Here is a 23,792-nt window from a genome sequence, read left to right on the forward strand (position 1 = left end):
GCAGCTGGGAAGGAGCAGCTGAAGGGGATGCACGACCGGGATCTGACCATCTCCCACTGGCCGCGGCCCCACACGCCTCCAGCGGCAGGCGCCATCGCTCACACTCAGCTGGCCGTTCTCTCTGGCCTCAGGGCTAGTGTGCCAGCCTTTGTAGGATGAAGCAGACCGAGACCTCACGGACCCACTCAGGTGACTCCCTGCCTTACAAGTGCCCAGGCCCGCTGCCAGATGTTCTTCATCCTTCTGGTTAAAGGAGATCCCAGTCCTCTCCTCCCCGGAGGGGCCTAGTACCCTCCCCGACTTTGAGACGCACAAATTCCAGGCAAGGTCAGCGGCAGCACCAACAGGGAGCTGACAGGCCTTTTTAGGGCTTCTTTCCAGGCTGGTGTTAGTGTAACACCTCACACAGAAATATTTCATGACACCAATAAATTCCTAATTCTTATTTACTGTGTTTCTAGAAACCCATCTCCCTCAACAGCATCCACCCCTCCTGCCCTCTCCCCTGGTCTGCCCTGGCACCCCGACCAAGTTCCCATCTGCACTAACTGGGGTGACATCTGGGCAGCTTAACGACAGACACCGAACAGATCCCACTGTCAGCACCCCATGGGATCACGAAGACCAGTGGTGAGGGCACGGCTGACAAGTAACGTGTGCTGAGCGTGGCTTCTTACCTCGGCAGGGGTCGTTTTTCACGAGGAACTCATCCAGGGCCATCCACCCTCCGCCAACGCGGACCATCACGGTGCTGCGCAGGATGCGGACCAGCCGCAGCTGCTGGGAGTCCCCGAACTGCAGGGCCAAGGACACAGGTGAGCCAGGGCGCTGGGGGGCAGGGCGGGTCGATACGCCCCTAACGAAGCAGACTGTATTCAGATGGAGTGACAAGTTCGCAGTTTGGGGTGAATTTTAACTCTCATTCTTTTGCATTTTTCACAGAAAACTTAAAATATGGAAAAGCTAAAGGCCACGGTCTTGACGTACTTTCTACTGGAATAAAGTTTAAGTGCTGAGGGTTGTGACCCTGCCCCAAAGGGGAAGGTGGAGGGCAGACAAGGCCTTAGCTCACTTTGAGTCTTTCAAAGACACTGCCCAAATTAAAATCCACTACAATTCTTTGTTAAGCTAGTTTGCTTCCATAAAAGAGAAGGTAGCTATGAGGTGGATGTCAGCTTCTGAATACAGTGTGCTCAAAAGTTAAATGGAAAACAGCAAATAATCTCAAGTCTCAAGGAAACCCTTGCAAAGCATCATCATCATTACAAGCTTAGAAGGAAATTTGATTTTCCACATTATTTTAGAAATAAACCCTTAAATATTCTCTAATTGTGATTGTCATCAGCAGAAAATTTTCTTCAGCTGAACAAATGATTAGATAGTGTTTATACTAAAATTTAGTTGAAGAAATTAAAAATTTAATCTACCATGCTGACTGTAAGTAGTTTTCAACAATTATTTCGATATTATAACATGCATGATTTTCTGATATTTATTTTTCCTTTTTTTCCTGCCAAATATGCCAACTTCCCAACCCTATCAACATTTGGAGTTTCCTATTGCATAAATTATCCTCTTCCCAAAATAAAAAGGCAACAGAAGAGAATCATGAGACCTCAAAACAAAAATCAAACATATGGTTGGAGAAATGGAATTCCTAAAATTGTTTAATTCAAAGAGAACTGCAGGGGTGGTGGAGGGAGTGCGGGGATTCAATTACTTAAGATTTTCAAAGTTAAAAGGAGAACCATAACTTTGAAACAGGGCACAAAATTTGAAAATGCCAGAAAGGATCTTTGAGAAGGATCTATAATCAACCTCTCTCAAAATTAGTATTTTTGTGGTAATTCTCCATATGACTTTGTACCCACTCAAGCTCACTGATACAGGCAAGGTGATTGAAAAAAATACCACGCCCCACCCAAGCCCTTATCTTAGGAAATAAAAACCGTCCTTCATCTTTCATCTCACCCAGGTTATAGGTTTTTATACAAAGTGACTGCAGCCACAGCCTAGTGTGGTGTGAAGAGCACTGAAATGGGGACCGGAACCGTGAGGGAATGAACGTCCTGTCCCAGGAAGGAAGCTGCCCTCAGACACTGGCCCTGTGAGTGGGAGCAGGTAGGCACTGAGGATTCCATCGGATCTAAGCGCAGTGTCAGCTTGCATCACGATTCGGGGTCTTCTCTGGGTAAGTGAGGGGAGAAGGAAAGGAGCTCTGCGTCTCCCAGGGGGAATCAGGAAGGAACCCCAAGCTGAGCTATATTCTTAGATTACTGTGCCCCGTCAACGATTTGTCAGTCTAATTGCATTGATTTCATTCTTTTTTCCCCTTAACTTCTTACTAAAGCTCTCTCTGAAGTATTCTAACTTGCTTTTACTGAGCTATGGGGAAAAGGAGGTTTGACCCAAGCCAGAGGCCAAAGTGTCTGGGGAAGCTGAGGCCAGAGTGATGAGTGTGGAAGGACTACCACAGCTCTACAAACAGGGACCGGCACAAATCTGGCAGAGAGGGGTTGCCAGAGAAGCAAGGACCTCTGGACAGTCTTAGGGGCAACAGCAAGCTCTGTTTCCTTCTGTTAAATGGAAAATCCCTTACAGTGACCTGGGTCATGGCTCTGGTATTTCCTGTGTAACTGTGGGCACAGTGGTCCTTAAGGCCTCAGGTGCCTCGTGTATAAAATGAACTTCATAATTCTGTTCTCAACACTGGAATGGGCTCCTCTGACCCTCTGCAGGTCAGTGGAGTAGAGGAGGACATCGGTGCCACTTCAAAGGGGCCCTGTACCCATATGCAGTCATTAGCAAACAGGCACAAGCTTAGGTGCTACTTGGCACTCTTCTGCAATGATTTATTTAAAGTCAGTTTGGCTGTTCTTGTTTTCATTTTCTTTCCATCCTTTGTTCTTCCCACTGGCCCAGAATGTTACTATAGTTAGTGGTTAAGGCAGTGCCTGGAACTCAACATTGATTGAAGGCCTCAAATCCACCAAATGTTTCTGATTTCATTTCCCAAGACAAATTTTACCCATGCAACTTCCTTCCATTTAAAGACATAGGACCCCAGAGCCCTCAAAAAGATCTAAAAGGTTAGAATTACCAAGCAGAGTCAAAAGCATTCAATCTTCTTTGCAAGTTTAATTTGATCCCATTAGATCATACTGGCTGGCTGTAATTGGCAAACTTCAGGCTACAGCCAAGTATGATTCCACACCACACTTCTCACATACCTTACAATTAAAAATATAAATACAACTAAAATATTAATAAGGTATTTAAACAGATTGAGTACCTTAAATATCCCAAGACTTTTTTGACTTAGTGTGCATTATAAATTCCGTGTTAATGGTCAAAAGACTTGGGTGTAAATCAGAACTGTGCTGTCTGGTATTCTGACTTCCAAAACAGAAGGACAAGACTGGGCTCTTTTCAGAGGTGGGATAGACTGATACCACAGTTGACTTCCCTGGAACCATACTATATATACTTGTAACTCAGCCCAGCAAAATATTGTTTTTAGCTGATCAAATTTTGAATGGAAAATTATATACACTTGTATCTTTTTGCCTGGAAGACAGCTTTAGAACACTTGCCCCACTAGCAGTTTCTCTGCTTGGTAAGACCACCTGATGTGACCCAGGCATGCTTCAGATTATGTCCTCTCCCCATAGCAAAGAACAGGCAGCATTAGCCACACAGACCATTTCCACCGAAAAGAATGTTTGCAAGGCACACTGTACCTGATTGCCGAGGAAGAACTATAGACAGTTAAGAGTAAAGGATGGAGGAAATGGAAGAAAAAAAACAAAACAAAACAGAGAACATTTTGTCAAATTAACACTAAGGAATGAAAATCATGTAATCATGTTAACAGTTTCAAGAAGAACAACACATACTGACCATATTCTTATCCAGCTTCAGACTCAGGGATGAGGTTTTACAAGCTAAGAAGACCTAACTTTTGCACTCTATATTGCTCCTGTTAATTCATCCCTCTCACAGGTAATTAAAACAAAACAAAACTCAACAGACCAGGGTAAGACTGCTTGGAGCCTTATTATAACCCAAAACTTGGGCTGGATCTAAGGCAGAGCCACGCGACACTGCTCCCCAGCTCAGAGCAGCACTGGGTGGCTCTGCTGTACCTTGAAGACAATTTTGACATGCCCATGAATCTCATTTTCCTGTTCCTAACTGGCTGCATGTCACTCTATCTGAATTGGCCACCTAAATCCTCTTTGCCAATCCTAGATCTACCTTAGGACCTTAGAGAATCCCGACATGCTGCTGAGTACATTTTAGGAGTCCTGTCATAGATGCTTTTTATGTCCCCGCCTGGCCCCAAACGAAGCTAAAACACAACATGGCTCACTGTCATTCATGGCCTTACTCAGCATGGCTTTCTGGGGAAGACTACTGAGCAGGCTGAGAGTCCCGTGGGGCCTGGACACAGCTCTTCTAGCCCCGAGCCTGTGAGCCATATAGGCTCATGACAACCAGCTCCTTGGGGGCAATGGCCAGTCATTAGATAGCTGTTTCCTTATCTTACGATAAAGGTGCCTCCGCGCCCACAAAGACCTGTTCAGTAGTGAAGAGAGGGCTCTGAAATGTCTCCTCTATTGGATCTCATACAAGCAACTGTGGACCAAATAGGGCACTATTTTCCAGATGCAACTATGCGGGGCTCTGAATCTTAGCCCACAGGACACCTGACACCTGCGAAGATGAGGGCCAGACACTGCATGTCAAGTCCCACTGGCTCCGGTCCTCCAAGCCTCGGGAGCGGGAAGTTGGGGTCACCCATCTGTTGTGTGTCAGGCTCTTTCACCTGTAAGGGCCACACAGGAGGAACGACCACCACAAAGGACTGGTTTTCTCTTTCTTACCCGGTATTTATTCTCTCCAATCTGCTCCACCTGAAACCTTTTTGCACATTTGCACTGAGCCACTTGTCTTGTGACCTGTTAGTAGTGAATAAAACAAAAAGAAAAGTGTGAGGGATAAAGCAAGACTTCCTCCTCAAAGAAACAAAGATCTTCACATGTCATCAGAGAAGCTCTTCATTATGTATTTTTAGGAATTCCAGGCTTTTAACACACGCATTCATCTTCTGTCGTGAGTCTCATGGAGACTCAGTTAGATGCTGAATATAAAGGAAATTCACCAGTAATGATACAACACATTCTTCCATCTTGCTTCACAATTTCCTCAGAGAAATGTGCTAATATGCATGCATCAATATTAACTGACTAATTAACAGCAAATTATGAGTTGATTTACATCTCTACCTAGGAGCCTGGCCCTGGACCACTCCCCAGACCAGGCTCATTGCCTCTCCCATCTCAGGATCAATTCTATGAGCTCCTAATGAATTCACACTTTTTAGCACGATGCAGTTTTCAATGTGATACAGTTCTTAAATAGGCAGAGAGGCTGGTGGGTGCACATCTTAAACACTATGTGTCAACCCTTAAATGCTACATATGAAGATGCTCCCCTGGACCCTGAGGCAGAGTCTGTTCTAGGCAACGTGGTGCCCTGGAGAGGTTCTTTGAAACTGCAGAGCACCACACAGAGGTGACTCACGTGAGTGAATTCATCGAGACAGAGCCACAGCTCAATAGCTGGATACCCAAGGGGGCTCCACCATCCAACAGGGGATCCTCAAACAGAACTCCAGATAATCACATCCCAACAGACATGCTGAAAAGCTGATATGGCAATTGCACCCGACCAAATTCAGGACAGTAGCAACATGTCATCAAAAATGTACGCAGAATACAATTATTTCTCATACCTCGTCTTCAATTTTATCTGCATCAGTTGTTGGTCGATAAGCATCCTTGTTGGGATGGAGAGCAGCCACGAATTCATAGTAATCAATATAACCATCCCCATCTCGGTCAAAAATGTCTGCAACGGCAGTCATCTCTAACTTGGTAGTAGGGAACTCTGGAGGAAAATTAATCACATTTTGGAACATTAACTAAGAGAAAAGGCTGGCTGGAGATTATATAAATACTTCTTTAAAAGAATTTGTCTTCACTTTTATTTTTCTGAAAACCAGTACATGCTCCCTTTAGAAAACTTAGAAAATACAAAAAGTTACAAAGAAGATAAACATCACCCCAAAATATATTATGGCATACTCAGAGCATGCCCCAGAACACACTCGGTTTTTGGCATTTTTGCTAATAGACTCATAACCCTCCCAACCCCCTATGCAATTTAAAACAAGAGACCTCCCACCAAACTTCAGAATATACTTATTCACTCCACTATCAATAGGTTGGATATTTACATTATTTCAGGAGAGTGACAATTTGGAATAAACAGGGTGACGTTTTCCTACGTTTAGATTATTGCTTTGGGTTCCTCACAACTGCTTTCCAAAGTGTGAATGTTACAATAACCAGAGTGACTTCTTAAGACATAAAGTGGACTACACTGTCTGTCAGATGGAAATCTCTGCTGGCGGCCCACTGTCTCGAGAATAAGATCTGATCCCTTCATGATGGCCAACAAAGCCCCACATTAATAGTTGTTTTCTATCTTTCCAACTTCACATCTTACCAATCTTGAGGTCATGACACTCCAGCCATGCTAACCTCTGAGAACCTGCCAAGTTCATTCGCCTCTCAGCACTTTGTACCTGCTGCGGTTCTGGCTCCGTCTCTACCCTGAAATCTTGACGTGGCTGAATCCTTACCATCACTTAGGTCTCAACTCAGGTATTACCTCCAGACAGGCCTTCTTGGGCCTCCACGTGAAGCAGCACATCTGTGAGCTGTGCTGTGTAAGTCACTTAACTAAATGCCTCACTTATTCCTTTTGCTAAAAATACAAGAGATCACACATTTTGTAAGCTTTTATACAGATGCCAGAAACTGACATGATGAGGGATGTAATGTACAACAAAATGATAAATATAATTAACACTGCTGTATCACATATAAAAGCTGTTGAGAGTAAACCCTAAGAGTTCTCATCACAAGAAATAATTTTTTTATGTCTTAAATTTGTACCTATATGAAATGATGTTCACTAAACTTACTGTGATAATCACTTCATATACGTAAATCAAATCATTATGCTGTATACCTTAACCTTATTCAGTGCTGTATGCTACTTACATCTCAATAAAATTGAAAGAAAAAAAAAATCTGAATTCCTATTGAACAACTGATATTGTGAAAAACTTGAAAAAATATTTAATAGGCATATCTCATGTCAGTTTCTGGCATCTATGTAACAGCTTATAAAATATATGATTTCATTTACTATGCTTCAGATGTTATCCCCCTCTTTTTAAGACAAATTTAAGGTTTGCACCAACTCCATCCATGCCAAGCAGGTTCATTGGCACCATTTTCCCAACAGTATATGATCACCTCATATCTCTCTGTGTCATATTCTGGTAATTCTTGCAATATTTCAAATTTTCCATTATTATTATTATATTTGTCACGGTAATCTGTGATCAATGATCTCTGATGTTACTACTGCAAAATGATAATGACTAGCTAAAGGCTCAGACAATGGTCAGCATATTTTAGCAATAAAACATTTTTAAATTAAGGTATATACATCATTTCTTAAGGTATAACACTATTGAACACTTAATAGACTACAGTATAGTATAAACATAACTTTTATATCACTGGGAAACCAAAAATCTCTAATGGCTCTCTCTGTTCCAATATTTGCTTTATAAAGGTGGTCTGGAAGTGAACCTGCAGTATCTCCAATGTCTGCCTGTACTTAGAACCTCATTATTCACAATCGTTAGCTCCTTTTCTAAACCTTGAATGTGTTTTGCTTGCCATAATGTGTCAAGTAAGACTTGCTTTTTTTAATTCTAAACAAAATGAGGTCTGACTTCCCATCAAAACAATAGACCAATTTTAGTAAGCAGGTACATTACTTCTGCTCCAAGACTTCAGCTTTCACTTAAGAAAGGCTGTTTAGCCAGAAATACAGCCTGCTTCTACAAAGCAAGTGCAGGGAGTCTAGGTGTGGCCTGGGTCTGGAACTGTGACTGGACTCACTGGATGCTAGAATGCCATCGATAAACTCCTGACGGGTTATCTTCCCATCCTGGTCCTTGTCAATTCGCCGGAAGAAATCCATCACCCGAGACTTTTTGTGATTCATCCAACGCATATACTTTTTCCTCCAGACATCGAAGTCAAAGTTGGCAAATTCCTTCAACTAGACAGAGATCAGAGGAGTCAACAAGACCTGCTGTTTTGGTCTTCAAACCTACCCCAGAGCATACCCAAACTTTCAGACATCCAGCAAAGCCATGCGGGCCTTTTGAGGGGACCAAGAATGAAATCTCTGTGCTGCCTCTTGTGAAGGCACATTGGCTCCTTCACTTAAAGCCATGACTGCTTACACGAGCTGCGGTAAAACGGAGCAGTGAGAAAAACAGTAACTCAACAACCACCATGGAAGATACGGAGCACGCACAATAAGAGTGGGTGGGGTCAGCCTTGCTTTCCCTTGGCATTTTCTCAAAGGATCATCCCCTCAGATGGAAAAGAATGGATTCTACCCCAGAAGAGAAATCCTCCGTGCGCCCCACTTATGTGGTGTTTCTTTTGGATGGCGCCAGAGGGAGTGAACTGCCCTCTGATTCCCACTCTAAGTATTTGGTCCTGGTGGACAGCAGCGGGCCTGTGCAGTGGACAAAGTGATGCTGAGCTACTTGGACTATGCCAGTGACACGGACTCAGGATGACTTAAACAGTGCAGCAGTTTTCCCCCTGTCTTTCAAACTCCAAAAAGTTGGAAGGAATGGGGAAAAAAAAAAAAAGAAAAAGCCAAAACCAAATATGCTTATAACTCAACTGGATCTACAGAAATAACAACAAAAAACACAGAACACTCACTTCTGGGCATAGCTGCTTTGATATGCACAAATAAAAAAATATAAAAGATATTAGCAATTTATTTTAGAAACTAGGAAGTGAAGTACTATATTTTTCAGATTGGTTAATGATACTTCAAAATAGATTTGCTTTTTATAATCTACTGAAGAATCGACAAATAACAGGATTATTAAAAAAAACTACTCATTTCATAATTGAGGAGCTTATATCTTTACACAAAGGGCTCAGTAATGGTCATTTTTATGAGCTGCTCCACACCTGGTGGTAACTTTGCCAAGTTAGGTTCCTGATTCTCAACCACGGCTGGGCACTAAGGAGGATGGTGCCACAGGCCAGACCCGCTGGGACTGGCTGGCAGCCTGCTTCCCACCACCAGCGCTACAGCCCATCAGCCGTTAGTTTCCTCACTTGAGTCTTCTCTCCCAAGGGGCCTGCAGGACTGAGTCCTGGCCTACACTGCTCCGTTGCTCCTTCTGCAGAAGTAGTGGGTCAAGGCACACGGGTCAGGACACAGAGCCTCAGGAGGGCTGTGTTTTGATAAGTCACTTCCCTCCAGGGATGGCTGCCTGGCGGGGCCTCACCTCCTCCAGCCGGTCCAAAGCGTCGTTCAGCTTCCGCTGCCGCTCCAGCGCCAACAGCCACACCTGCTGCCAGCGCCCGGAGAGCTGGTTGATCCGTGGATTTTTTGCTTCAGACTGTGAGAGGATTGGCATGGGAGGAGGGGCAGGCTGACTCAAGGACTTCCCTGAAAGGAAAAATAATCACGAGATCAGAAAAGCTGGTTTTGTCCATTCACAATGAGAAGGTGCCATCTGGCTGAACCTAAAGGATCTGCACAATGATATCCGGTCAGTAACTGAGGAAGGAAACACAGGACCTGGCCACACTGAGATATGGAAACACAAACTGCTGCTCTTCCCCAGCCAACAGGTACCTGTCTCATACTTTCAATCAGTTCTGTCCCACTTTAGTGGACCAAGGAGACATCAACGGTTCTACAGGTGCCAACTTATTTTAAGAAGAAACTACTGTAAACCAAATGTAAACAGTCAGTGCTGATGACTAAAATAATCAGAAGGCCGCTACAAATGAATCCGCTTAGCCACCCCACAATTTCATACCAATTCAAAAAACTGGAGCCTAGCTACTGTCTAAGAAAAGTGAGTTTCAAAAAAAGATTTGCATTCCAATCCCATATGGTTTTTGAAATGCTCATCCTCAGGGAGCAAGAAGGACACCTCCTGCCCAAGGGCTCCACGTACTGCTGCCACCACGGGACTTCTCCATGAAAGGCGCATGGGCTGGCTCTAGGATCTTCCTCTTGTACGTCTTGGTGACCCGGTCCACATCAGGCTGCTTTCGAGTCATCTCCTCCATAAACGTCTGTTGGACACATAACAAGAGTTGAGAGTTTTCTTGGACTAAGATGGAAATAGGCAACTTCTTACTAAAAGGGCTAAGCCTGCTACAAATGGACCACTGGAGATGTCTTCATATATGGCCCCACTCCTTTCAAGAAACACGATGAGTGAGGCACTTCATCAAGTGCTGGAGACGTGAAGGAATAAGACATGACTCTGACTATCAGGAGCTCACGGCTGAGTGAGGAAACCAGGCCAGGCAGAGCAATGAGTGGTACCCAGGTCCCCAAAGGCAGGCCTAGGATGGGCACACACAGCCCAAGTTGGGCAGGAAGGCTGCCTGGAGGCTGGTGCCTGAGCTGCATGCTGAGCAATGAGCCAAAGACTAGGGGCAGGGCGGTCCCACAGAAGCCTGACAGTGGAATGAGCCAGGGCCCTGATCACTGGCTGAGCTAAGGATGCAATTGGAGGAGGGGCAAGAGGGACAGCTGGAGAGGCAGGCAGCAGAAAGGTCGAGAGAGGCCTTGTGTCAAGCTGAGGGACTGGGATTTTATTCTGAAAGCAATTGGCAAGGGGGTTACAGGTGGGTGGGCAACTGAAGGATTTTGATCCAGAAAAGAGACACCAACAGATCTCTGTCTTAGAGCTATTGCTCTGGCCTCAGTGTAGCAGGGAGGACATGAGATAAGGGGCTGGGTGGAGGGGCACAGACGTTAGGAACCTAATGTAGTAATTGAGGCAAAATACAGTGAGGGCGTAAGGCAGGGCAGGAGAGGAGCCACGCAGAATTCTGAAAGTAGAACAGATAAGACCCAACAACTGGCTAAATGTAGGGCTACAGAAAGAGAAGAAATCCGACAGGCTTCTGTGTTGGGTGACTGAGTGGATGAGGAGAGAGGAGGCAGTGTGGAAGGAAGGGTGGGGTTAGGGCCAGGGCCAGGAAAGAAGGCTGCAGTGAAGTTTCAGAGCTGTTTCTGGCTTCCTGTGTGTGCAGATGAGGCAGGAGATATGGAAACCCTTAGCGTACAGGTGCTGGCTGAAGCCAAAAGCTAGATACGGCCTTGGGTGTGAGGAGAGGGTTAAGAATGGAACTTTAGGGAACAGCAACATTAACAAGTGAATAAAGGAAGAAGAGGGCTTCCCTGGTGGCTCAGTGGTACAGAACCCACTGCTAATGCAGGAGATATGGGTTTGATCACTGGAGAAGAAAAAGGCCACCCACTCCAGTATTCTTGCCTGGGAAATCCCATGGACAGAAGAGCCTAGTGGGCCTTAGTCCCTGGGGTCACAAAAGAGCTGGACATAACTTAGCTGACTAACCAACAACAAAGGAAGAGAAACCAGCTAAGAAGACTGAGCAGCAATGGTCAGACAGATGGTGGTGGAGCGGGGGCGGGGGAGAAAGATGGGGAGCTGGAAGGCATAAGGAATGAGAGGGGGTAACAGACAGGCGAGGGACTGGCCTTGATGGAAGAAGATACTCTTACTCAGGAGAGGAGGGGTCAATGTAGGTAAACTTGAAGGGAAGCACAGGGCGTTTTCACTGGTAAGGTTCACTACATACGCTAAAAAGAATTTACATCCGTGGTGTTACTAAGCAAAATCTATACTTGCATTCAGTGTAAATGATCATGGCTAAAATCCACAGTTTTTAACAACTGTTAAAAAGTATTTGTCTCCTAAGAATATATGGTATATGAAGACAGCTCAACTGAGTTTTCCTCCATTCAATTTAGTTCCGTGTGTTTTCTGGCCCATCTCTGGGTTCATGTAAGAAATCTTTCTGAATCCAGGTGTGATGGGATAGGTCCCAGGTAATGAGACCGTGGTATAGAGGCTAGTCAATAGAAACCAATAGTCAACAGACCCAGCCAACTCATGCCTGGACCCCCACCCCACAAAAACTGTGAGACAGTAAGCATGTTTTAAGCTGCTGAGTCTGCAGGACTATGTTCAGCAGCCATTAAAACATGGATGCACAGAGCAAAGGAAATGGGCTCCACGAGCCACGCAGGAACCTATGACTGCAGGACGCGGGTGGGGTACCTGGTGCTCAGCAATAAGGGCTTTCACTCGGTCAATGTTCTGAGGGATCGGATCCTGATCCCGTTGAATGAGGGTGCTCTCGGCCCACTGGATCCACGCCAGAAGTTCTTCTAAGAGCTCGGCATTTGCCACCAGTTCCGACAGGGCAGCTTCGAGGCGCTGCTGGTGCTGCTTAGCCCACGTCAGGACCTGCGGGGGAGGGAACCCATTGGCTCTCAGTCAAGCACATTCCTTATTTTCAAAGTCCCTTTTTGTGTGAGCCTAACAATGACTTTTAGGGAAAAGACCACCCAAGCAGTCAAGAGGCTTCTCTCTTGCTCCAGAGACAAGCTGGAATAAGAAGCCAGTTCCCCTGCAAACAAACGTAGCACATGGTCTTAGACACAGAAGGTCCCTGAAGGAGGAAAGAGCACGGCACGTGTCCACTGGACGGCATCAAGGCGCACGTCATGACGCCAGCATCGTCCTTTCAGGTTTCCGCACGTTATCAGGAAAACAGTCAGGACTAGAATGCTGATAACCTGACTCCTGCTGAGCTATTCAGGGTGAGTGGGGGACGGGACACTTGCGGTCTTCCTCTGAACCCAGAGCCCACCTCCTCGAAGCGCGCGCGGATGATGGTGATCCAGTGCTTGATGGTGGTGACGCAGTCAGGATGGCAGGCTGCCAGGATGACTTCTCCCATGGACACTGCTGTGCTAACGTCCACTCGCTTTTCTTCCACTTTCTTCATGAATTCCTAAACAAACGAGATTTGAAACCTTAAACCCACTCTAGCAGCACTGTTTACACTGAGAGGAGAAAAACGCTTCAGTGTTTTTTCTTGACTCTGTGTTGATACAGCCCTCTAAAAGTCTGTATTTAGGCGTCTCTGGCATTTTCTTTCCAGGTCTCCCAGCTGTGGGAAAGTGAGGACTTGTACAAGAATGACTTTCAGTGCACGAATGGTAAGGACTAGAAACACGGAAGCTGACCTCCTTCCTGAGCACTCCCTCTTTCACAAATTCGTGTTGATATTCATTTCCATATGTGTAAACGGTATTGGACAAAAATAGTGACAGCTACAAAACACTACAATGTTTTAACAATACCTATAACACAATGCAATCACAAAACGAAGAGTAAAATCTCTAGGTGGGAAATACAAAAATTAAAAAAGGAAACATTTCCCACCTCCTTACGACAGTCACACTGAGGCCGCAGACACATTATACCCTGCAGCTTGGTGAGTGGCTCTAGGGGCACAGATCAGGCTTAGAGCTGGCCCGGAGGAAAGCCACCCAAAGTGTATGCGGAGGGGTCGGGGTGGGGCGTGCAGAGGGGTCGGGGTGGGGCATGCGTAAAGCTAGAGCAGCCCATGTTTTCCTCTGGTATCAACACCAGCTGCTTGACTTGCTTATAACCTGCAAGTGCCACTTTTGCAAAAACCGAGAGGCTGAGTGGTCTGACACGTGGGGGTCAGAAAACCCACGTGTCATTTCCCCATGTGGGTGGTGTGGGGCCCCACACCCTGAGATGGGTTACCTTGTGAGTATCAATGAGAGACTGCAGGGCCTCCGTGTCATCCGGAAGTGCTCCCCGAAAGCGTAGCGTCTGCTCAGCTTCAGAAAGCCACTCCAGTAGCATGTGGATTGTGTCCCGAAACTCTTCTGCCTGAAATAACCCAGCACAAGAGCCTGAGCCTTTCTGTGCAGCTGAGGTCCCAGACAAGGCAGCCAGAGGGGGGTCTGGCCTATCATAGGCACCTAGAGGCTCTATTGAAGCCCCACAAAGGTCATTTTTCATCTGTGCAACTTTGAAAATCAACTGGAGTCATGATTTCTCTAATACAGATGTGCTAAATGTTCTTGTAGAACATTTAGAACACCAATTTTTGACTCCCTGTGAGACTGGCTGGAACCGATCCTGACAAAGAGGCTAGACTGACTTTGTTCAGGCCCAGCCTGGTGTTGTCTGACCTGCTTCAGGGCCTGCTCCAGCCGGCTCTGCTTGCAGACGGAGAGTTTGCACACGGTGTCCCAGCGAGTGCTCAGCTCCTGGAGCTGCCCCTTCACCCAGGTGGTGTCATCGCGACTGTTCTCTATCAGCTCCCGGCCGGATCGCTTCAGGACCTGAACAGTTCCTGTTCGCTTGCCCAGTTCCTTCTGGAAAACCTGGAAAACAGGAGAATTAGTTCGTCTCACAAATGTTTTGAATTCAAGTAGAACCAAAGAGAAAGTAGTCCTTTCTTTCAATTCTCCTTTGATAGGTTCTAATTGTGTGTCTTTTATGCAAAGATGGAGGTGGGACCACAAGGGAGAAAGAAGCATCACAGGACTTGGGTCTGAATGAGGGCCATGTGACTTTGGATAAGCTGCTTAACTGGAGTCCCTGCTTCCTCACCTGTGATACAGGAACTGTGCTATGCTAACCCCTCTGGAACTGTGGGACTTTTAAAACTGATTTTTATTGGAGTATAGTTGATTTACAACGTCGGGTTAGTTTCTTTTTGGGGGCCACAGCATGCCACATGTGGGACGTTATAGTTTCCTGGTCAGGGATCAAACCCGCATTCCCTGCATTGGAAGCACAGAGTCTTAACCACTGAACCACCAGGGAAGTCCCTGTTATGTTAGTTTCTGCTGTACAGCAGTGAACCAGTTATACATACACCCACTCTTTTTTAGATTCTTTTCCCATATAAATTATTACAGAGTATTGAGTAGAGTTCCCTGTGCTATTCAGTAGATTGTTAGCTATCTATTTTAGATATGCTGCTGCTCCTGCTAAGTCGCTTCAGTCGTGTCCAACTCTGTGCGACCCCACAGACGGCAGCCCACTAGGCTCCCCCGTCCCTGGGATTCTCCAGACAAGAACACCGGAGTGGGCTGCCATTTCCTTCTCCAACGCATGAAAGTGAAAAGTGAAAGTGAAGTCACTCAGTCGTGTCCGACTCTTCGTGATCCCGTGGACTGCAGCCTACCAGGCTCCTCCGCCCATGGGATTTTCCAGGCAAGACTGGGTTGCCATTGCCTATGTATATGTCAACCCCAATCATCCAATTTATCCCTCCCCTCTCTTTTCCCTCTTGATAAGAGCCCACCTGCCAGGCACATAAAAATCTGGTGTAATTTCAAGGTAAAGCTGAATGCTTGATGCTGAAGCAGGAGAACAGTATGCAGTTCAACATACAGGTGTAGGTACTAAATGCTGGTATGCACGGTGCTAGCTCGTCAGGTTCGCAAGCAGTTGAAAAGCACTCATTTTCATTGTAACAATCAGTGAAAAATGGATATCTTGAGGGTCTTCTGAATTTAAATCCAGTTTGATTCAACTGAGATATATAAGATTCAATTGAGACATATAAACAGGAAATGGGAGGGAACCTCAAAATCAAGTTTACACATTGGCACATCTGAATCGAACCAAGTTTGGTCAATTCTTTGTGACTGATGCAGAATCCCGGCAGCAGTTTGTTTACACACACAGAGCAAGGAGCCGCCTCTCTGACAAGCAGAGAGACAGGCTCTTTCTGACTTTCTTTCTAGGGAAGCCTTAGGAGGGCAGCACGAGCAGAAGGCACACAGGGATGGGGACCCAATGGCTCCGCCCTCCACACAGCCCAGATCTCACCCCTCACCTTGTGGGCGTCCATGAGGTTCATGACGAGGTCCAGGTCTCCGTGGACAGGCTGGTCTTCAGCCAGCTGCGGCTCGACCTTGTACAGCCAGTCAACCAGGGCCTGCAGGGCGTCCATGAATTGGCCCGAAAACAGCAGGGCTTCCTCCAGCTTGTGCTGCCTGAGACAAGCACATAAGCCTCACTGATTTTAATGATCCTTTTATGAACAGCCCACAGTTCTGGCCATTGAAAGGGAACACTGCTTGAACTCTATCTAGAGACCACTGTGTCAGAACAGTCAGAAATATTATAAAAAGTGACTAAGAGATCTTTAGGTATGTTTAGGTAAACCACTCTTAAAAACGGATTAAGCATAGTACAGGTGACAGTAGAGATGCACTTCCGGGATCTTAAGAGTCCAGCTGCTGTACACATAGACACACCCTAAGACCCGAGGTCTTTTTATTTACATTACACCAGTCCAGCAGAGGGTGAGGTTCTGTTAATGACCTGGGGCCAGCAGTTCAACTCCTAACTCTCCATCTAAGACTCTAGGGGGTCTCGTTACCTCTTTAAAACTCAGTCACCTCATCTGAAAAATTGGGAGTACAAATAATATAGAGCTATCATAATGCTTACATAGCATAGTGGGTACAAGTGGATAAAAGTACAACTTTTAGAACTAAATCTCAGCTCTGCCACTTAGCAGCTGAGTGAGCATGGGGGAGTCAAGAAACCTCTTTATGACTGTTTCCTCATCTGTAAAAGGGGGAGGACAGTACCCCCACCTCAGTGGTTGTTATGAGGATGAGTGAATCTCATGGTGGTTCAATGAGATACTTTATCAGAGGCTTTTGTAGAACATTCAACACAAGAGACAATCAGTGAGACAATTACCGGCATTACAAATTGGCGATTTACATATATTCATAGATCTATTAATACTATTGTTGGCTTGATTTTTATAGGCTTCTCTCTTTGTAATACAGTAAGTTTCAAGTTTAAGTAAGATAATTTTAATATATTTTCCTCAGATTAATGCATAATTTGTCACTCAATTAATTGGAAATACCAAGAAGCTACTGTCACTGATGCATTAGCTTCATTATCATTTTTACAGAATCTGGTACCGTCTCCTGGTTACTTTTGGGATAACACAGAGATCCACGAAGGGGACATTCATGCTCACCTCTCCACAGACTTGCCACAAACAGTATCCCATTTGTCTCTGACTTCTCCCAGTAAGTTGTCAAGTTTCTGAGTGTCATCAGGAAGCAAAGTCTTCTCTTTCAGTGCTCTGCCTGTTCTAATTGTGGTATCATATACAGGCTGTTTGCCACCAAGAGTTTTCTGGAACTCCTGTTTTCAGAAAGGAAAAAAAAAATGCTGAAAGTCAGATGACACTGAGTTTTCAGGTGGTAACCAGATACAGTATGAATGTCACTACGTCTTGAACTAAAATTAACAACAGCTTACCCTGAACAAATTCGTAAGGTTTTGTTTGTGCCACACACACCAGATCATGACTTTTTCTAAAAGCCCACAGTTTTAGCTGGCTACTCATCAGTCACTTTGTTTGAACTCTTATTTAAAATAAGCAATTGTCATGGTTAGACACTGTCTACATGCAAAATGGAAGGCTGGCTCTATGATCTTAACTGTTTAACATTAACCAATTAGTTTTCTTTCAGCAAGCTAAAAGTTTTAGCTTTTTCTTTTTTTAACAAGCTACAAACGTCAGTGAATCCCAAGCTCAGGAATGAAGAGCAGTGAGCCAAGGTACCTTATGTTTGGAGAGCTGAAGTTTAATTTTGTCTGGGTCGTTGGATATCTCCAGTTCTGAGTCCAGGTGACTTTCCGCATCTTCCAGCCAATCAATCAGCTTTTTCCAAGCTTCATGGAACTGAAATTATTGAAGAATAAGTTATAACAGGAATGGACATGCACACCACACAGCACTTTCATCTGAACTCAACACACGAAGCCCAAGGTTGTTCAGTAAACTGGTATCTTTCTCTTACAACTTACTTGTTTTGCCCGCTTTCTGGCATCATCCAGCGATCGCCCTCTTTCAATAGATCGCTGGACAACCTTCTCCCATCGAGACTGGACGCTAACCAGCAAATTTTTGATCAAAACAACGTCCTGTTTTTGGCTAAGGAACTTTAACTGATTGCCAGTTTGATCCAGCTCAATTATCTGGTCTCGATGAGCATTTACTTCATTAGCAAACACCTGAGGAGAAAATATTGCTGTTTTTAAACTGGAGCTAAGATCAAGGAGCATCATTTTCAATTGGCACTTGTAAAAGCAAGGGGGAATTGTAATGCCATTGTTACCTTATGCTCCTCTATCTGGGAAAGGACAGTGTTTAGAATCAGGCTGGGAGGAGAAGCGATGTTTAAACTCTGCTCTGCTAGTGTGAGCCAGTTGATAAATTCTTGCAGGGAATTCTGGAATTCTGTTGCCAGGTTGAGGGCCTCTTCCAGCTTTGACTAAATTTTCAGGTGCCGTGCACACACACAAAAAGACAAGTACAGAATTCAGGAATTATAGCTTCAAGGACAAAGACGTGAATTGTATACCAAATGAAATGACTTCTAAGAAGGAAGCCTCATTTAATCAACCTCCAAACATGCCCTGTTTGCAAAGAAGGGGACATTTTGAATGCTAGTGTCTGAAACTCAGACAACTGTGCCTGGAAAAGGCAAGAGCACAGTTTGCAGCTAAGTTGCTTTCTCTGCCATTCCCCACTTGCCGGGACACTGATCCCCACTTCCTGGGACATTAAAGCACAGGAATAACGCCATTCACGCCATTCAGGGACTGTAAGAGAACAGACCCTTTAGTGGTGACAGCTGCAGGCTCTCCAACCCGCTTGGGGCAAAGTCTCAGTTTCCTTTAATGTCCTTTTTGTGACATAAAAACAACTAAATGAAAAGCACTTCACTGTGATGAAGATGCTCACTGCAATGCTTTCTGTTTAAATATGTTTTCAGAAAATATGGCACTTGAAAATGTCTGAGTGTGAAACATGCTTATGCTACAAGCAACAAAGGCAATAAAGGTCAGAATATTTCAAGTAAAAATGTGACAACATTAGATGTAAATTTTTAGTCATTTTTATCTAAATCAGGATGACAAAAACAGTGCTTCATTCAGGGTGCATGCTATTTCTCCATGAATACATCCCAATTTTAGCCTGCAAGCTCAGAGACTTCCACCCAGAACACCTGGATGATGGCCTTTGCCTCTGGCCCATCTATCAGGTGGGCAAAACAGGATAATGACAGGTTGTTAAAAATGAATATATACAGAATTCTCACAGAAAGAAACACCAGCAACATAATAAAAACGTTCATTACTATTAACTGGCTTATGAATGCTTTTTACCTTCCTCTTGGCATTTTCAGGTTACTTCTGTAACCTAACAAATACTATATGGAGAAGGAAATGGCAACTCACTCCAGTATTCTTGCCTGGGACATTCTATGGACAGAGGAGCCTAGCAGGCTATAGTCCATGAGTCGCAAAAGAGTCCCATAGGACTTAGCGGCTAAACAACAAACAAAAGCATTGTAAAACTCAACCCACCCTATTCCTCCAACACCCCTGTTTCCCCTCCTGACCCCTGCTTATCTTTGGGCAATGTCTCCAGGGTTTAGCCTGGCTACAGTTAGAGGCCAGACTTTAACTTTTGGAAGCAGGGTGGTCTCTGAAGCCTCTGCAAAAAAAGGCTGGAGGTAGCTGTGGGTTCACCCAGACCCCTCCCCTACCCCTGGCCCAGTCAGAAAATAAGTGCCTGGTGTCTACTGGGGGAGCAGGGCAGTGCTCTGGAGGAGGGCAAACTGAAGCCTGCCTGGACTGGCCACTCCAGCGGCCTAGAGCCTGCACCACCCGGGCAGGGAGGTTCCAGGAGTGCTGCCACCCGTCCCCACTGCTGGATCCAGAGGCAGGGTCGGCACGGCCACTGAGTGCCCCTTTCCTCTGCGGGAGGGCCTGGCTGCAGCATGCTGCAGAAGGCGGCCTCCCGCCCCGTGCCGTTCCCCTAGAGCAGGCTGGGAGAGAGGGGAGTTGACTGGGCCAGACTAATTTCCCAGATGATGGGAAGTAACGCCAGTAAAAAACATCAGCTGCCCACCGCCCCAAACACTACAATGAATGCTACAAAAACGCAGACTCAATATAAAAAAAAAAAGTAGAAAAACAAAATCTACCTCAATTCTATCAAAGAAATGTTTAGAAGTCAATACACTGCAAGTTCCCAGATGGCAGGAAATCTTTCCACATCACTTTATCTACATAGTCTTTAGCAGAGCTTAAGTTCAGCAATTCTGCAATGTAATGTTCTTGCAAAATCAAAAATGATATCTTTGATAGCTAGCCTTCGTTTGATCAGTTCACCAACTACAGTTGACCCCTCAACAACACAGGTTTAAGGGCATCAATCCTTTGAAAAGTTGAAAATCCACGTGTAACTTTATAGTCAGCCTTCCATATCCATGGTTCTGAATCCAAAGATTAATCAATCAACTAGGGATCGTGTAGTACTGTAGACATATTCAGCGCAGGGGAAAAAAATTCTGCACACAAGTGGACCCACGTAGCTCAAACCTATGTTGTTCAAGGGTCAAAACTGTATTCCTCGAGGCTACTTGCTCCACTGTTAGGAAAACCCTGTAGAAACTTGCTGATGATGAGTCAGAATCTACCTTGGTTTCTTTAATGAGTTCTACATTCAGTAGGAATTATAAACAAGAGCCCGTCCAAGAATTAGAACATAGCCATATACTCGGGTCCTCTGTCCATTTTTCATGTAACAAAGTTACCAGACCCCCACACTAGAAGGATTCTAGTAAATTAATGCTTCTCTCAAAACGTTAATTTATAATGTGAGTATGTGGTCTCTTTCTTTCTGCCCATTCAAGTTCACGATGACAGAGTTCACGTCTTTACGTTTCCACTGTACACCTAGCACAGTGCCTAGTACAAACAAGCCTGATAACTGTTTGTTCAATGGATGTTCCATGGATTTGGACACATATTTAATGTTTCATTTGCCCAGCACAGAAACTGTGTGCAGAGTGATATCCTAAAACTCTGTATTCATAAAAAATACTGTTTGGGGGAAAATGCCTTGATCTCTGATCACTTTTCTTTTGAAGACAATTTGATTTTTGAGGAAGAGTAGGACAAGGCCATATGATTTACTGTTCGTGAATTTTGGTAACTAGAAATCAAATTCCTTGTGAGGAATTATTCATGATACTCCCTGCGTATCGTTCCTAACCTCCCATTCTCAAGTCACCAACTCCAACAAAACCTATTTTTAAGTAGATGGAATATACAGTCCATCGCTGAGCAGTGCCTTAACTGGTAGATGCAGAAAAGGGACGCAGTATTATAAATATTATAAAAGCAAGTATCAGCAGAAACTAGTAGCATCAACGCAACTTGACATGGATGGAAAATAGAAATGTAAAGGCAGAAAAGATGGCTTGATTAGCACAAAGCCAATTCTGAGGATATCAGTTCTGCTCGCCTGTCACAATGCAACTGGGTGTTAAAGAACCCTCCATAGAAACTAGCTAACAACTGCATGCAATCATTAAGAAAACTCCTTAAACAGTCACCAGACTGAACTTTGTGGTGATACCTTTCTCTCTTCCATCTTACTGCTGACCACATGCCACTTTTGTTCCAAGAGTGCCACGCTCTGTTCTGTCTTTGAACCGGATCCTGAGTCATCACGGCTGAGAAGCATTAGCCTGCCCTTGTCAAGCAGCTGATTGTAAGTCTCTTCCTTGGCTTTGAGCTGGGAATAGAGTTCCTATAAGAAAGAGCAAGAAAGAGGTCAATAATGCCAATTTCTTCAAAGACACCCCACACAGATGTACGAGCATAGTTTGGAAAAGCTGAGGAAGGTCTCATTTGGATTAAAATCCTTCCTTTTAGATTCAACTGATGAACAATTAGGGAGTGAAACCCACCATTCTTCCTTAACATAAAGATAATTTTGTCACCAACAGAATTTTTTAAGGACCAGTGACCACAAAAATGGACCCCAATAATTTATTTCTCCTTTTCCTGAGGGATTTGCCTAGAAATTACATTGCCTTTTGTTCTCGGACACTTTCTTAAAACATTGTCAGTTTCTATTGGATTTCCCTAAACCGTCCCCTACTAAGACGTCTTTTTCTTTTCTTTCCCCCGCTTTTTTTTTCATTTTTTTGGCTGTGCTGCATGGGCAAGCAGGATCTTAGTTCCCCAACCACAGATTGAACCTGTGGCCCCTACAGTGGAAGTGTGGAATCTTAACCACTGGACTACCAGGGAAGCCCCAGTAGTCTTTTTCTTAAATACCACCATGTCTGTGTTAGGTATTTGTCTTCTTGATGCTTTCACTTTCAAATCAATATTGTATCAGACAATCTGATTAACTTGAAATTTGCCAGCTCACCAGGGTATTTCTTGCCAATTCTTCCCCGTTGCTACTGCTGCCTATCATAGAATGTTAGAAACCTGTATATACGCAGCAGCCCCCCAGCACTATTTTATCAGTAAAAGTGTACTACTCGGTAGACTCCCAGATACACGTCTCTGTGACTTCATAAAGGAGCTACTGAATATGGGATGCCTGTGATCAACTTCAAGAAATCTATTACCATGTGTGTATCAAGTTGTTCCCTGGCTGTTTCAGGAAGTCCTCCTGTGGGCTTTGATGCAGAAAGCTGGGTCTCCATTCTAGTCAGATCCAAGAGGAAATCTTCAATTTCACTATGGAAACCCTGGGCCTTTTGAGAAAAGACATCAGAAAGGTCAGCAGTCAATTCTAGTTTCCAAAGTAAACTCTCTAAATGATCACACAAGGAATTTTTAAGGGAGGCATTGGGCGCTGCTCTCAGGCAGGGTTGCTCTGTTGCTGGATGAGCACAGGGCCAACATATTTTTACAACTCAGCAGAATCCTTCAGGCCTCGCTGTAACAGAGAGGTGTCTGATACAACCTGATGAACTGACTAAGGTACTGCTGAATTTGGATATGGAGGGACCTGACTTGATCCAAGAAATAGCCTGATCTGTGGACAAGGTTTGTCACAGCAATGATCTCCTAACTTTGAGTAGGAGATGGAGAGGCACTGGACCATAAACTAATCCAAAAAGAATGACCCCATTAAAAGCTGTTCTTTCCAGACAAGTCTAGCAGAGAATTGACCTTCCTCTCAAGGCAGGCGGTTCTACACCAAACTGCTTTCCTTCTGTTGACTGAGATGCACTTTCTTCCAAATGTCATGTGCACAGCTCCACGGGGCACTGACGGAGCTGGTTAGTGGACGGAGCGTGTACCTGCTGCAGAGTCGACTGAAGCTGCTGCTCCCTCTCCTCTGTCTTTTGTAACACTGACTCCCAGCACTGGTTCATGGTTTCCAAACGGCTCCTTAAGCTGCTGGCATCGTCTCCAGCACTAGACTCAAGAAGCTCATTGCCAGCTTTGTTGACTGTTTCCACTGTGGCTTGATGGGCCAGAACATCATTTTTTAGAACCTAAAAAATGTTGAACAACATAATTTATCTCTACAGGTATCATTAAGCCTGGCTTTCTAAGGTATGAACAACACCAAAAAGCTTCTGGTGGCAGTACCCGATCTCAAACCAATAGGCTTAGAGATAAAAAACGACAATACTTACATGGTGCTTTGCGAGCTCAACTTCAATGACTTTTGGGTCTCCACTTACTGGTCTCTGAGCGTCCAGCAACTCCTCAGTGTGAGTCAGCCAGCTCATTAGTTCCTCTAAGGCATGTTGGAACTGGCCAAGGGCCAAGAGAGCACCTTCCAGCTTATGCTACTCAGAAAATGATACGAAAGGAAGGTTTGTTAGGAAATTAGGTA

General features: G+C 44.8%; 1 protein-coding gene across 19 annotated transcripts in view; it reads right to left on the bottom strand.

Annotated features, from left to right (window-relative positions):
- Window positions 1-23,792, bottom strand: part of MACF1 (microtubule actin crosslinking factor 1) — a 340,889-nt gene that overhangs the window by 12,531 nt on the left and 304,566 nt on the right. For 9 of the 19 annotated variants that reach the window (XM_061412419.1, XM_061412428.1, XM_061412423.1 and 6 more), the window contains 20 exons: window positions 23,590-23,745; window positions 23,248-23,445; window positions 22,567-22,695; window positions 21,558-21,731; window positions 18,241-18,396; window positions 17,930-18,136; window positions 17,685-17,804; window positions 17,091-17,260; window positions 15,921-16,080; window positions 14,260-14,454; window positions 13,826-13,954; window positions 12,897-13,040; window positions 12,302-12,490; window positions 10,133-10,277; window positions 9,476-9,639; window positions 8,049-8,211; window positions 5,798-5,952; window positions 4,887-4,961; window positions 3,741-3,758; window positions 678-795 (listed from right to left, as the gene is read on the bottom strand). In XM_061412419.1, coding sequence (XP_061268403.1) covers window positions 678-795; window positions 3,741-3,758; window positions 4,887-4,961; window positions 5,798-5,952; window positions 8,049-8,211; window positions 9,476-9,639; window positions 10,133-10,277; window positions 12,302-12,490; window positions 12,897-13,040; window positions 13,826-13,954; window positions 14,260-14,454; window positions 15,921-16,080; window positions 17,091-17,260; window positions 17,685-17,804; window positions 17,930-18,136; window positions 18,241-18,396; window positions 21,558-21,731; window positions 22,567-22,695; window positions 23,248-23,445; window positions 23,590-23,745 — 2,965 coding nt within the window. The remainder of the gene's footprint in view (window positions 1-677; window positions 796-3,740; window positions 3,759-4,886; window positions 4,962-5,797; window positions 5,953-8,048; window positions 8,212-9,475; window positions 9,640-10,132; window positions 10,278-12,301; window positions 12,491-12,896; window positions 13,041-13,825; window positions 13,955-14,259; window positions 14,455-15,920; window positions 16,081-17,090; window positions 17,261-17,684; window positions 17,805-17,929; window positions 18,137-18,240; window positions 18,397-21,557; window positions 21,732-22,566; window positions 22,696-23,247; window positions 23,446-23,589; window positions 23,746-23,792) is intronic. The other 10 variants (XM_061412434.1, XM_061412433.1, XM_061412427.1 and 7 more) reach the window with 3 other exon arrangements.

This window comes from Bos javanicus, chromosome 3 (genome assembly GCF_032452875.1).
Source record: "Bos javanicus breed banteng chromosome 3, ARS-OSU_banteng_1.0, whole genome shotgun sequence".
Lineage (NCBI taxonomy): Eukaryota > Metazoa > Chordata > Mammalia > Artiodactyla > Bovidae > Bos > Bos javanicus.